A 12656-nucleotide genomic window follows, 5' to 3' on the forward strand; every position below is an offset into this window, starting at 1 on the left:
CACACACACACACACACACACACACACACACACACACACACACACGGAAATAAAAAGAAAAGAAAATCAAAGTGAAGATTGTTCAAGAGTTCCCTTATTTATTTATTTATAATATATATATATATAAGATAAGATAAGATAAGACTTTATTGATCCCACGACGGGGAAATTTTTGCGTCACCTCAGCTCAGGTACAGATATCAGAAGGAAATACAAAAAAAATACAAATAAGTACAATCAATGAAAAAAGTAAGATAATACACTATATACAATGGTAGCACACACAGTATAAACACTATATACAATGGTAGCACACACAGTATAATACACTATATACAATGGTAGCATACACAGTATGTGATTATGGATATGGTTGGAAATATGGAAGACATAAACTATATCGCTTGATATAGCTATTGTACCACTACTATTCCTATTTATAGACATGTACACACACACATGTAAACACTAAATATACATATGTATACATATACATACATATATACCTGCACATGTCCATACACATGGAAGGTCCATTATGCATGAAGTGGTGACCGTGGATGTTCACAGTGTCCAGTGACTTATGACATTGTGATTGAGGAGTTATAGAGTCTAACTGCTGTTGGGATGAATGATCTGCTGAAAAGCGCTCCTTCCTGCACCGAAGGTGTTTCAGTCTCTGACTAAAGGAGCTGCTCAGCCCACTCACATACTCATGCAGTGGGTGATGTGGGTTGTTCATGATGGATGTCAGCTTTACTAACATCCTCCTCTCGCCAACCACCCCACAGACTCCAGGGGACATCCCAGCACGGAGCTAGACCTCCGCACCAGTTTGTCAATCCTGCTCCTGTCCCTGTCCGTGCATCCACTCCCCAGCAGGCCACTGCACAGAAAAGGGCAGATGCTACCACAGTGTCATAGAATGTCCTTAACAGAGTCCTGCAGACTCCGAAGGACCTCAGTCTCCTCAGCAGGTGGAGTCGACTCTGGCCCTTCTTATACAGGATGTCTATATGTCTATATGTCTATATGTCTCTCTCTCTCTATATATATATATATATATATATATATATATATATATATATATATATATATATATATATATATATATATATATATAACAAATACAACTGAACAGTAGTACTGACTACACCAGACCTTCATGCTTACGAACTTAGCCCAGCAAGTATAACTTTAACCTTTGACTGTGCAAAAGCCAACATTTACATTTAGCTTTATACTTCGGGTTTTTTTTTAAGTGTACCTTTATCAGCCAGCTTCCCAAACATTTGTTAAATATATTATTGAACTAAAAGAAAAGTTTAGCGAAGCTCTCCATTGGGGGAAAAAGTCTAAGAATACACTTGTGTTTCGGAAACTGAGCCTATTTGAATTTAAAACCTTACAATGTAAATTGCTGAAATGCATCACCAACATAGGCTAGTAATAACGGTGAATTTTTCTAAACTTGGCATGCTTAGTACACGAAAGTGCTGCAGTTTTAAGTGTATATTTTCGTTGTGATCATTACAAGCCAGCAGCATATGACACAACTGCTTTATTTATAAATTCAGGGACACAAGAATGCAGTGCTGGTATTAACGTTTGCTTTAAGCTGAAAAGTGAGTGAGCACACTTCCGGTTAGTTTCTAACTACTTGCGGCTGACTTACTAGAGGCTTTGAATTGACGCAGCCTCGAGAAGAGTCTCGAGGTGCAGTGGCTGTAGACGTGTGCTGCATGTGCAGCTGTGGAAAGTCTTCACCACGAAGCAACCGTGGGTCAACAGTACGGTCCACGCGAGTAACGATGCATGTGTGGGAACCGTCAAGGCAGACTAAGCGAATGGATCCGCATTTACACGTGTCATACTTTCTATAAAATACACGCTCACTGCAGCTGGTCTTTTGATTATGGTAATCTAATTGCTCCCTCTGGTGTTCAGCTGTCGGGTAGCCTTTCAGCCGCTTCCAATTGACATAACATCCCTAAAACAAGTCGAGCGGTCCATTTGCAGATAAATCAATGGGATTGTTAGTAGTACTTAAGCATCACAGACCGCGACAGTGATGCTTAAGTAAAGCAGTTTTACTGTTTATTTTTTTAGTGAAATACAATGAGGTCAACGAAGGCCTGACCTCTGCCGTTAAAGATGAAATAGAACAGAAGCTGGGCTGAAGGCTGTGGGGCTCCGAGGTGCTTAAACTGCTGTTACAGAGTTACGAATGCATCATTTCAGGATTAATCTTTAGGTGCATCCCTATGATATTTAGTTGGTGTGAACAGTGACTGCCTCCTGCAGACTCAGTAGCCTAGTTTCAGTTCTTTATCAGTACATTTGGTTTTCATTTACACGACAGACCCTGAAGATCCCCTCAGCACAGTCTTTCCTGATTCTTTAGCTTTCGTGTTTGTAGTCTCTTTATTTGTCTATTCAAAAGATGAGTGGCTAAAGTAGTGAGCTTATGAAAACCCCTTGTGTGCAAGTCTCATCCCAAAGGACTCTTATAATAACAGCCAAATTTAGCAGGTTCAAGGCAGCTCATTTCCCTTAGCCCGCACAAACACTATGTGCGCTCCGCTGGCTGACGTATGAAATGTGATTTCCTTGATTCATAGAATAGGATACGGTAAAATGGGAGGTGTTGGATGTTTGGCGTTGCCTCAGTGATGGATGCTCCTTCGTCTCCAGATCAGTCCTGAAGCCAAGATTGAAGAGCCCGTCTCTGGTTATGGTGCACTTAAGGACCGAATCCATTTACTTGCCACTCTTTCCCTAGGCCAACCCACTCCTGCGTACCTATTTTAGGAAGCAATTAAAGTAAAAGAAAAAGACTTGCAAGTGCCAAGAACATCTGATTCTGGTTCATAACCAACAGGTTGATTGATAGCATCCTCTCTTTTTGATTTACCCGTGTCAGAGTGATGTAGGGTTTCTTGGCCGCACGTCCGTGTCAGACCGCTGTATTTCATTCAGACGATTCACAGGCCCTGTGAGAAGGTGGCCCAGTGACGAAGTCCACAGTGACGAGAGGTGAATTTAGTAATCAAGGGGCCGACGGGCCCCTCCTCCCAGCTCGTAGAAGTATAAATATATTGATGGGTTGGTTTTAAGGGAGTGGACATCTAGCCTTGCTCGAAGGAGTGCTCACAGTGCGAAATTCGCTTGACATTACATTGAATGCCATGGACAGGGTTACAGCTGTGAGCTACTGTTTAGGACTCCTGAGTTTGTTTCTACTGCAAGGCGTGCTCAATGTGGACGGGAGGAGCATATTTAATCCAGGTGAGTGTGCAAAACAGCACATTTAATTTAATTAAAATGCCAAATGCATGCAACTGCTGATTAAATGATTTTGTCTATTGGTACAGTTTTATCAAATTTCAACATATTGATAGATAATAAGCATATAACCCACTGTGTGTTTGATTTGGTACATCCAGGGAACCCTGCTTTTAGTCAGAAAGAAGACACAGATTCCCAGAGCAAAATTCTGGCACTATTACTGCACAAAAGCTTAGTCCCAGTGGAAAAGGATGATCCTCTGGGTGAGACCTAGAAACACATGCCTGTTATAACATGCACAGATACATTTCTGCTTTGGTTAACTGGGTCTCCTTTCTGCAGGTGTTGAGCTGGCTAATAAATTAGCTGAGATCGAGGAGGTAAGGCTTATTTTAACTGGCACTGTGATTTAGATGTTATTATAATGTGAACAAACTGCTTGTGTATAAATGGAAGACTCGTTTCTTGTTTCAAATTCTCAAAAGTTGTTACAGTAATTCACAAAAACATTGCAAAACCTTTCTCGGTGTGTTATAATCACTTTGATCTGTATTTGTAGCTGAGAGCGCTGAAGGAGGACCTGGAGCTGGAGAGGAAGATTGCAGCTAATATGGTAGAAGGCAAATCCATAACAAGGAAACGCGGAGAACGTAAGCTAAATACGAATCAAACATTTACAATCATTACACTATAAATATACTTAATATGAGCTCAAAGTACAAAATCCTGTGTTTTTGCCTGTAGCCTGCTTCTGGAAGTACTGCGTCTGAGACGGATGCAAGAGGAGGACGACCACTGTGAAATCTTGCTGCAAAGCCCAACATAGCCTTAAAACTCAGACTAGCAGTAATATAATCATACTGTATTTATCCCAGCAATATAGAGTTGTAACATAGTTGTTTCATTAATAAAGGTTTCATTTCACCGTGGCTTTACATCTAGAATCTGTAAATAATAATAATACTTGAGGATTACATATGACGAAACATTACACATTACTTTACTTGAGTTTTCTTTGCATGACACTTGTGTTTTTGTCGCCCTCCTGTGGTAGAATTGGGAATTACATTTTTTTTGGTTTTTTACACCATTACCTACAAGTTCTCTTCACTGCTTATAGAAGTGCACTGCTGTTAATTTTACTGTGTAAATAAAATCATAATGTGAATACTTCTTGTTTTCTTTTTTCCTTTAAAAGTTTAAATGTTTAGAGATGAATTTAGGATTAATTTAGCATCAAAAGAGGAAATAGAAAAAGGCGTTGTAAACACTACTGAAGACTAAATCATTTCTAATTATATATTTATTCTACTAATGTGATGCACATTTGTCAGCTAGTTTAAACTGTGGAAACAGGAAGTGGGTGGTGGGCAGTGACAGGCTTTTTGTTCCACATTGAAGCACATTTGACTGGATTGTTCGGAGGCGAGTCACAAGCACAGTCCAAACAGCGGTGCAGTGAAAAGGTTAATCATACGGCACACGATGAACTGAGTTTCAGGGAAACCAGACTGACGCTGAGCTGGATTCGCTAAAACAGCAAATGCAGTGATGACTGCTATAAAATCAGGCGTGCTTTGCACAATATTGCACAGACACAGCATCGGGGGTGGACTGAAACAACAGGTCAGAGCTTTGACGCCATCTCAGGCCAAACTGTTCACGCCTACAAATTTCTACTCGTGCAGGCTGACCCTGTGTGTTGCTGTAAGAGGTGACACAGCTGTGATATCGCACCGAGTGATTAAAATGTACCTTTACACTACAACAAGCTCTTTGTGGTGGCTCAGTTCATACAACCGTAGATACAATATTGAGTTTTTATTTTTTGCTTAGTATTTGTGTCTTGCTGTAGGGGATGTACCAATATGTGGCCCATATCATAATCAACGATTACAAAAAAGCTTGCAATAAATCCATCAGCAATATATCAGTGAAAAATGATCTAAAATGTAAATAGTTTTGCTTAAATTCATCTGACATAATGGCATGGTTGCAGCTCTGTCCCAGTCATAACTGGCTCTCATCACATTTTGGAGACTGCCAAATTATTGTCTTTGATAGCCACATCCCTCGGGGACAATTAGCCGATATGTTTGGGCCCCTTGCTACCTCCCTCTCTGATACAGTACGTATCCTGGGTGTTCTTCTGGACAGTTCCTTTAAACTTGATAAACAAGTGTCCTCTCTAGTACAGTCTAGCTTTTACCAACTACGACAAATCTTTAAGGTTAAGCATTACATACCGCGAATGGATCTTGAAAAACTTATCCATGCCTTTGTTACTTTAAGATTAGACTACTGCAACTCCCTTTACCTGGGCCCTTCTTCATAGACTGCAACTTGTCCAAAATGCAGCGGCACGCCTTTTAACTGGTACTAGAAGATTTACTCTCTGCTTAAGAGGATTGTGATTCTGACTGTTAACCTTACACTTTACAGAGATGTTGTGCAGAAGGACAGAGTCTTAGAGTATGAGCTCTAATCTGAAAATGCTTGTACTTGAACGGCTTCCCTGAGGGACCGTCCCTACACACTGTTCCCCGGGCGCCCAATGGCTGCCCACTGCTTCACCGAGTGAGTGGGTTAAATGCAGAGAGGAATTTCTCCACGGGGATCAATAAAGTAAAGTAACGTAAAGTGCACATTAAAACACAATTAGAGTTCACTCACTAATCTACCAATGCAACCACAAGTATGCTTTACTCGCTTTTATTAGTTTAGTAACAATAAACTTAGTACATGCACAAAACGGCCAAACTTTCCTGCAGCAGATATGGCCGTTATCTGTTTCTACAGCCCACAGGAAATGAAACAGCACCCTCTGTGTCAATCAACATTTGTGATGGCAGGTTTTAAATGGAAAATATCATAGAAAACAGGCCTGAATGTGTCAACAAATAGCCAACCAAATGTTGCACATTGGGAAAGTCAAATTGAACAAAGTGCTCTGAAGAATAAGATCACATCAGTTTTACATTAATTTCCAGCATCAAAGTATCCAGAAAAGTAAGTCCAGCACATCGTAAATAAATTAAAAGTCATAAAGCTGACGTTTTCTTGCTAGCCTTTTAAAGCTGAACTCTAGAATTAATCTCAAGGCCTGAGCAGCATGAAGGATGAGATAATGTCTTTGGAGCCGACGTCTTGGTGAAGCAAAGGGTTGGATAGCGTGACAGATAGAGAGTGCGCATCTTTTAAACACAGCACTAGAGAGAGGAGCAGCACGCAGCACGGGAGCAAACAAACCATGATGGATCTTTATGTCAGAGGTTAGTCGAATGTTTGTGTTGTTTTTGGTTTTCCACTCCACGTTCAGTCCTTCTGAAACGTAAGAAATAACATCTTTAATTTTTTAAAATATTTTTTGTTGCTTTTTCATCATTATTGCTACTGTATTTATAATTATTTGGCTACATCATTCATTCAGTTTAAGCGTCTCATATTTGATACATGAAAGCTTTTGAGACTTCAGTCATCAGTTTTTTCTCACTGAAAAACCCAAGTGCACAATTTATTTTAAGCAATAAATTGCAAAAATATAAAACATATACGAAAATAAATATTTAATTTAAATATCAGAAGGTTCAATAAATGCTCCATGTTACAAACATTATGATGGCTCAGGCTTTAGGGGGTCAAGTTTTCTTTTATACAGATAAAATGAGCAAAATGAGCTATTAAAATCGAAATAAAAGAAAAATATGGACTCTCATATGTCTTTATTTTTACTTCCCAGGCACCACGTGGATAATACTCATGCTCTTTATGATTCCAGACCTTACCCACAGCAGTTCTTGCCCCAGCAGCTGCCGATGCAGCCCTCAAGGCGCTGCCATCTGTATTGGCTCCACCATCACGGATATACCGCCTCTGCCTGTCCACACGTACCTGCTGCAGCTTAGTGGTACAAACATGAATGTCATAAATGAGCAAAGTTTAGCAAATCTGGACCTCCTGCTGCGTTTCGGTCTCATAAAGAGTCATCTACACACCGTCCATCCTCGGGCTTTCCTCGTAGCTCCCCAGCTCAAGTCTGTCAAGCTGTCATCTAACGATCTCTCGACCCTTCCTTCTCGAGTGTTCAGTCCACTTGCTACTCTTGAGCAGCTGCATCTAGATGGGAACCAGTTTGAGAACATTCATCCAGATATGTTTGAAGGACTCGGCGGGTTGCAGGACCTGGACCTAAGCCGCAACAAACTCAGGAGTCTTGATTCAGACATATTTGAAGGCCTGTCCAACCTCACCTTTCTGAATCTTGGAAGGAACTTCATAAAGAAGCTTCCTCCTACCATCTTTCACTCCTTGACTAAACTTCAGCAGCTTATACTCTATTACAACGAACTAGAATTTCTAGAAGCTGACATCTTTGACAAACTCATCAACCTCGTGGAGCTAAAACTCCATCATAACCAGATTGCCAGCCTTCCACCTAAAGTCTTCTGGCCTCTGGGGAACCTGAAAACCCTGACCTTATCCTCCAACCAACTTCAGACCGTCCCAGAAAAAAGCTTCTACAACATGCCAAAGTTGATCAAACTCACCATTTACAAGAATCCACTATTATCTCTACCAGATGAGCTGATGGGTCACATGCCTGACATGACAGAGTTTTATCTATATGCCACCAACCTCATCACGGTTCCTGGAAATTTGTTTGCTAACATGTCTGGGCTGCTGATGCTGAACTTCCATTTAAATGACAATCTGAGGGACCTTCCACCAGATGTTTTCTGCTGTCTTCCAAACCTTCAGAAGCTCTCGCTGAAATCCAACAACCTCCATTATCTTCATCCCCAGCTATTCTCCAAACTAACCAACCTGAAGAAACTTCACCTCAATGACAATAAGTTGTATGGCCTACCAGAAAATATCTTTAAGGGTCTTGGAGAGATTCTTGAAATTTTATTAACGAATAACAACCTTAGCAGTCTTCCAGGAGATATTTTCGTGTCCCTTCCAGCTTTGATGAATCTGACTCTGAGTGGAAACCCCTGGGGTTGTAATTGTGCTATCAGAGGCATTGCAAGATGGATAAGACACAATGAGCATGTGCTTTGGGACAGAGATGACGTGATGTGTCATAATCCAGTCTACCAGCTGCTGCGTACCGTTGGCTCACTGCGTGATGAAGAGTTCAGCTTTTGCAGTGCTACAAGAGCCAAGAGTTTTCCTCTACAAGATTTGAGCTGGTCACCAACACAACCACTCCACAGTTTGTCAACCTCTGGACAAACATCAGGTTTAACTTCCATAACCACACCCCCCACAACGGCTACTCAATCCAAGCAAGCGGCTTTCCAAACCACACAAGGAGCTACCCAAAAAGTCACCGACAAAATAACCACCCAGACTGTAAAAGCAACCACATCAGATGATATAACACTCTCAGCATCACTTTCCACTGAACTTATTGGTAAATTTGCTCAGAACATGTCACCTCCTTTTCATGGCATATTGGTGATTGAACCGGGGCCTGAGTTTGTCCACCATAACCATCAGAAAGGCTGGGTGTATGTGTGGTTTCTGCCCTCAAACACGGCTTTGGCTGGGTTCCTTATGTTCTTTCACATCCTTCTAGTAGCTGCAGGGTTGTCGCTCATCCTTGCTACCATGTATGGCATGTATCGCCTCCACAAGGCCATGTATAAGCTAAAGTCTGAGTGTGCTCGTAATGAGGCGTAGCGCTGGCTTATCAGGCTGGTGCACAACTAGATAAACGATCCTCTTCTAGCAACAGATGACAATTACTGTGTTTGTTTTCTCTGAGCACCCTTCCTTAGGAACATCAGACTTTGAAAGTGACTTTCAAAATAATATGATTGAACCCTGTGGGATTTTTTTCAGAAAAAAGTACATTTAAATGGTGTTACATTTAATTTTATATGAAAGCTAAACTAATGTCTGTCAATAGGATACGAAGCAAATATTTGAATGCTCATCATTCAAATGGGAAGATTTTAGGCCTATTTTGAAACCGGGTAGCTATGCAGACTGCTAAAGTCCTAGCATCTGTTCATGTCCAAATTATTCAAATTAAAAGTACCCAACACTGGTAACAAATATAACACACACCAGCCTAATAACTCGTACTTGACGTTGCAGCCACATATCAGTGTAAAAGCCAGCAGCAATAGCAGATGCATGCTATGATACACATATTCAAACTCTTTAAAAAAATATGTATGTGTAATAATGATAATAATGATAAAATAAGAGCATTGTATAATGTCTGTATACATATATCATTGTTTATTCTATAGTGGTACAGTTTCTGTTAAAGCCACATACAGGTAAAGAACCACAGTTTCAAGTCCACCTGTTTTCCACTGTTAGTTTTTCAAGCATATAAAGTGAAAACCTGGTTTCTGCCACTCGTCTTTTGCTTTCACCATGTCTTCAGTCATACACACTGATGCCTGTGCTGTATTTATAAATGTACGTTTTATTTACTATGCCAAGACTACAGTGCTTCAGCAGCTTATAGATAACACACGTCAGTATTCAAGCTGCGTCTCAGGTGATTTGTTTCCCTCCGGTGGTGGATACTTGAAACTGCAAGAAGAAAGAGAAGCGCACGACTGGACAGTGTCTACTTTTATATTTGTGCGACGTACAAATCTTTATTTCAAAATGTTAAAGATGTGTGTGTCATCTGTTTGACCATCACCTCTGTTATTGTGAATTTGTTTCCAAATGACTGCAGCTACACTTTATACACCAAGTGCCTGCTGTGTATTTCTCCTTGTATGGCAATCTAATGGACTTTTTTAAAACTGCATGTAAGCTGTGATGCTGTCATTTTTTTTAATTTTATGCCATGAAAATTATGATTAAAGTTTTTTCTATCTTAACCCTGTCCACTTCTGTGATCAAACTGCTAAATATTTGGCCGATTAAGCAGATTGTGGTCTAGATTTTGGAGTATCTTGTTTAATCCCACAGCACCTGTTATTCGAACAGCTACTGTAAACAACCATTATTCCTTATCTGGATTTCACTTCCTTTTCAGGAATGTTACAGAAACGTGCTTTCCCAGAAGGAATCACATATCTTTAATGGGAAGATTGTGCAATCATCTTTGTAACAATGTTCAAAACAGGAAACACATCTATCCATGATGTCACAAGGTCAGCATGTGTAAGTAGCTTTTGAGATGACAAATCCATTTATGAAACGACGCCCTGTAATTTCACAAGTCTCCGTTATAACCTCAAATATGTGAACGTACATCCAGCCCAGTTCCCTTTTTATAACTGTCCAAATTGTGAAGTTCGTACATGTAAAGTTTCGTTTGTGACCAGCTATTACTCACAGTTGGACATTACACACTGTTCTGTAGAGACTAAACAACAGGCCATATTTGCCTGCCTGACAATAATTTTTCAAGTCTTTTAAACCCTAAGAATGACGGCAGATGCCACAAATTCCACGAGAGGTGATTGGATGCTAAACCAAGCAGCAAACAAAAGAGGATGAATTGGTGAGCAGCGCCCAAGTTCATTGCTATGACAACAGGTGATTAGGACTTTCCAGCAGGCTGAGCTCACACAACAGTGGGCACATACACAGGGTCAGCATGGGGAGAGGAAAACTGCAGGGGCACAAGAAATATTGGACCAATGTGGAAAACAAGACTTTAGGAAGAGAAATAAACCTCTGGAGGAATGTTTCGTTTGTCTATGATAACTTTCTAACTTTGACCATAATGCCTGCTGAGGGGGAGTTCCCAAAACACGAGCAAATGTGGAATTCCCAGAGTCTTGGCTGCGGGGTGGAATTATAATGCTCTTAATTAAGCCCAATAATAAGCTGTTTATTTTATTTTTCAGCCAAACTTTGTTAAAGACAACTAGAATAACAACACAAATGCTCAAATACATTGGTCCTTAGTTTCTGCTTGGTTCCAAATTCATTTGCGATGTCTTCTCAAAAACACAAAAAACAGGTTGTAAGTTGAGTCATGCTGAATGTACATGTCCTAATATTCCTTTCTAAATCCTCCCTAGAAAACATGCACTCATTACCTCACAAAGAAGAGCAGCAAACTGTAACTCTGCTGAATTCGGCTTCTTTTTTTTATATACTGTGTTTTTTCAGGACTCAATTGCATTTCTAGATTTTCTAGAAACTTTCAAAGATTTCACTGAACAAGTTCACTTAAATAACAGGTGAACATTAGATCAGTCTATAAATGGCTCTGTAACTCACAGCTAAGTGTTTTCAGTTTTCACAGATTGCATGCTCTGGTCAGCTGACACTGATTTTAATTGATGCAGTCTCAGGTAAGTGCTTACAGTCTTATGACTGAGAACTTCAGCACTCACAGTTACAAGTTTTTATAGTGTATTTAAAGGATTTTTTAAATGCTCTCACCTCAACCGGTCGCAGCAGATGGCCCCGCCCCTCCCTGAGCCTGGTTCTGCCGGAGGTTTCTTCCTGTTAAAAGGGAGTTTTTCCTTCTCAATGTAGCCAAAGCAATCACTCATAGGGGGTCATATGATTGTTGGTTTTTTCTCTCTATATATTATTGTAGGGTCTACCTTACAATATAAAGCGCCCTGAGGATACTGTTGTTGTGATTTGAGACTGTATACATAAATTGAATTGAACTGAATGCTGAGGAAAGGGAAGTGCTGAAGCTTTTCTAACTGCTCTGTAATATTAAATACTTTATACATGTCCTCACTCATAAGTTGACATTTCTATGGTTCAGCACCATTAAGCTGGTTTATCTGGAATGAAGTTGGGTGCGCTGGTTTTCCTGTTTGAGAAGTTCTCACAGCCTCTCCTGGGTAACAATGCATGGAGGGATTTACTGTTTCTCCATGAACTGGGTGTCCCCAGCTTTCACAGGCTTGAATCCAGATGAGTGTTTCTTTGTGGATGCGAGTGGATCACGCAGCTTTCTCCACAGGTAAGACAGGGAGGTGCAAAAACACGGCGAGTGGGTAATCTTACTCAGGAACAAGAAAACATGCTTCACCTATCAGGAGAGTTCAGTCTCACTGCAACGCGACAATTTGAGTTCAACAATCCAGTGAGGAATATAGAGGAGAAACAAGGCTGTAGTGCAGGTGAGTGTAAGTTGAATCAGACATGCCACTGGCTACTAGGGCAGCCACGCCCATACCTGTGCAGAGCAGCTAATGCTAATACTAGCACTAATTAAATGTCAATAATAAACATGTGCCATGGGTTTCCAGCAGATAATTCTCTTTATCCTTATGAATTAACAGGATAATAAACTCAGACCATTTTGCATTTAATCATTAGTTATTGATTGATTATTAAACTCGGGGTCTTGCAACAATTGCAAGACTCCTTGAGGTGACTGTTGTGGTGATTTGGTGCTGTATAAAATT

General features: G+C 40.4%; 2 protein-coding genes across 4 annotated transcripts; both read left to right on the forward strand.

Annotated features, from left to right (window-relative positions):
* Positions 1-1681: 1681 nt before the first annotated feature.
* Positions 1682-4343, forward strand: uts2d (urotensin 2 domain containing). Of its 2 annotated transcripts, XM_039606665.1 has the most exons (6): positions 1682-2823; positions 2924-3288; positions 3447-3551; positions 3631-3668; positions 3848-3938; positions 4033-4343. In XM_039606665.1, exons 2-6 carry the CDS (start codon positions 3189-3191, stop codon positions 4056-4058), a joined length of 360 nt encoding a protein of 119 aa, XP_039462599.1. In that variant the 5' UTR covers positions 1682-2823; positions 2924-3188; the 3' UTR covers positions 4059-4343. The 2 variants fall into 2 exon arrangements, with proteins under 2 accessions (XP_039462599.1, XP_039462598.1); XM_039606664.1 differs by having other exon boundaries at positions 1682-3288.
* Positions 4344-5994: 1651 nt separating this feature from the next.
* Positions 5995-10138, forward strand: LOC116324970 (platelet glycoprotein V). 2 transcript variants are annotated; one of them, XM_031745772.2, is made up of 2 exons: positions 5995-6560; positions 7028-10138. In XM_031745772.2, exons 1-2 carry the CDS (start codon positions 6539-6541, stop codon positions 8974-8976), a joined length of 1971 nt encoding a protein of 656 aa, XP_031601632.2. In that variant the 5' UTR covers positions 5995-6538; the 3' UTR covers positions 8977-10138. The 2 variants fall into 2 exon arrangements, with proteins under 2 accessions (XP_031601632.2, XP_039462597.1); XM_039606663.1 differs by having other exon boundaries at positions 7067-10138.
* Positions 10139-12656: the final 2518 nt, after the last annotated feature.

This window comes from Oreochromis aureus, linkage group 23, assembly GCF_013358895.1.
Source record: "Oreochromis aureus strain Israel breed Guangdong linkage group 23, ZZ_aureus, whole genome shotgun sequence".
In the NCBI taxonomy this organism is placed as follows: domain Eukaryota; kingdom Metazoa; phylum Chordata; class Actinopteri; order Cichliformes; family Cichlidae; genus Oreochromis; species Oreochromis aureus.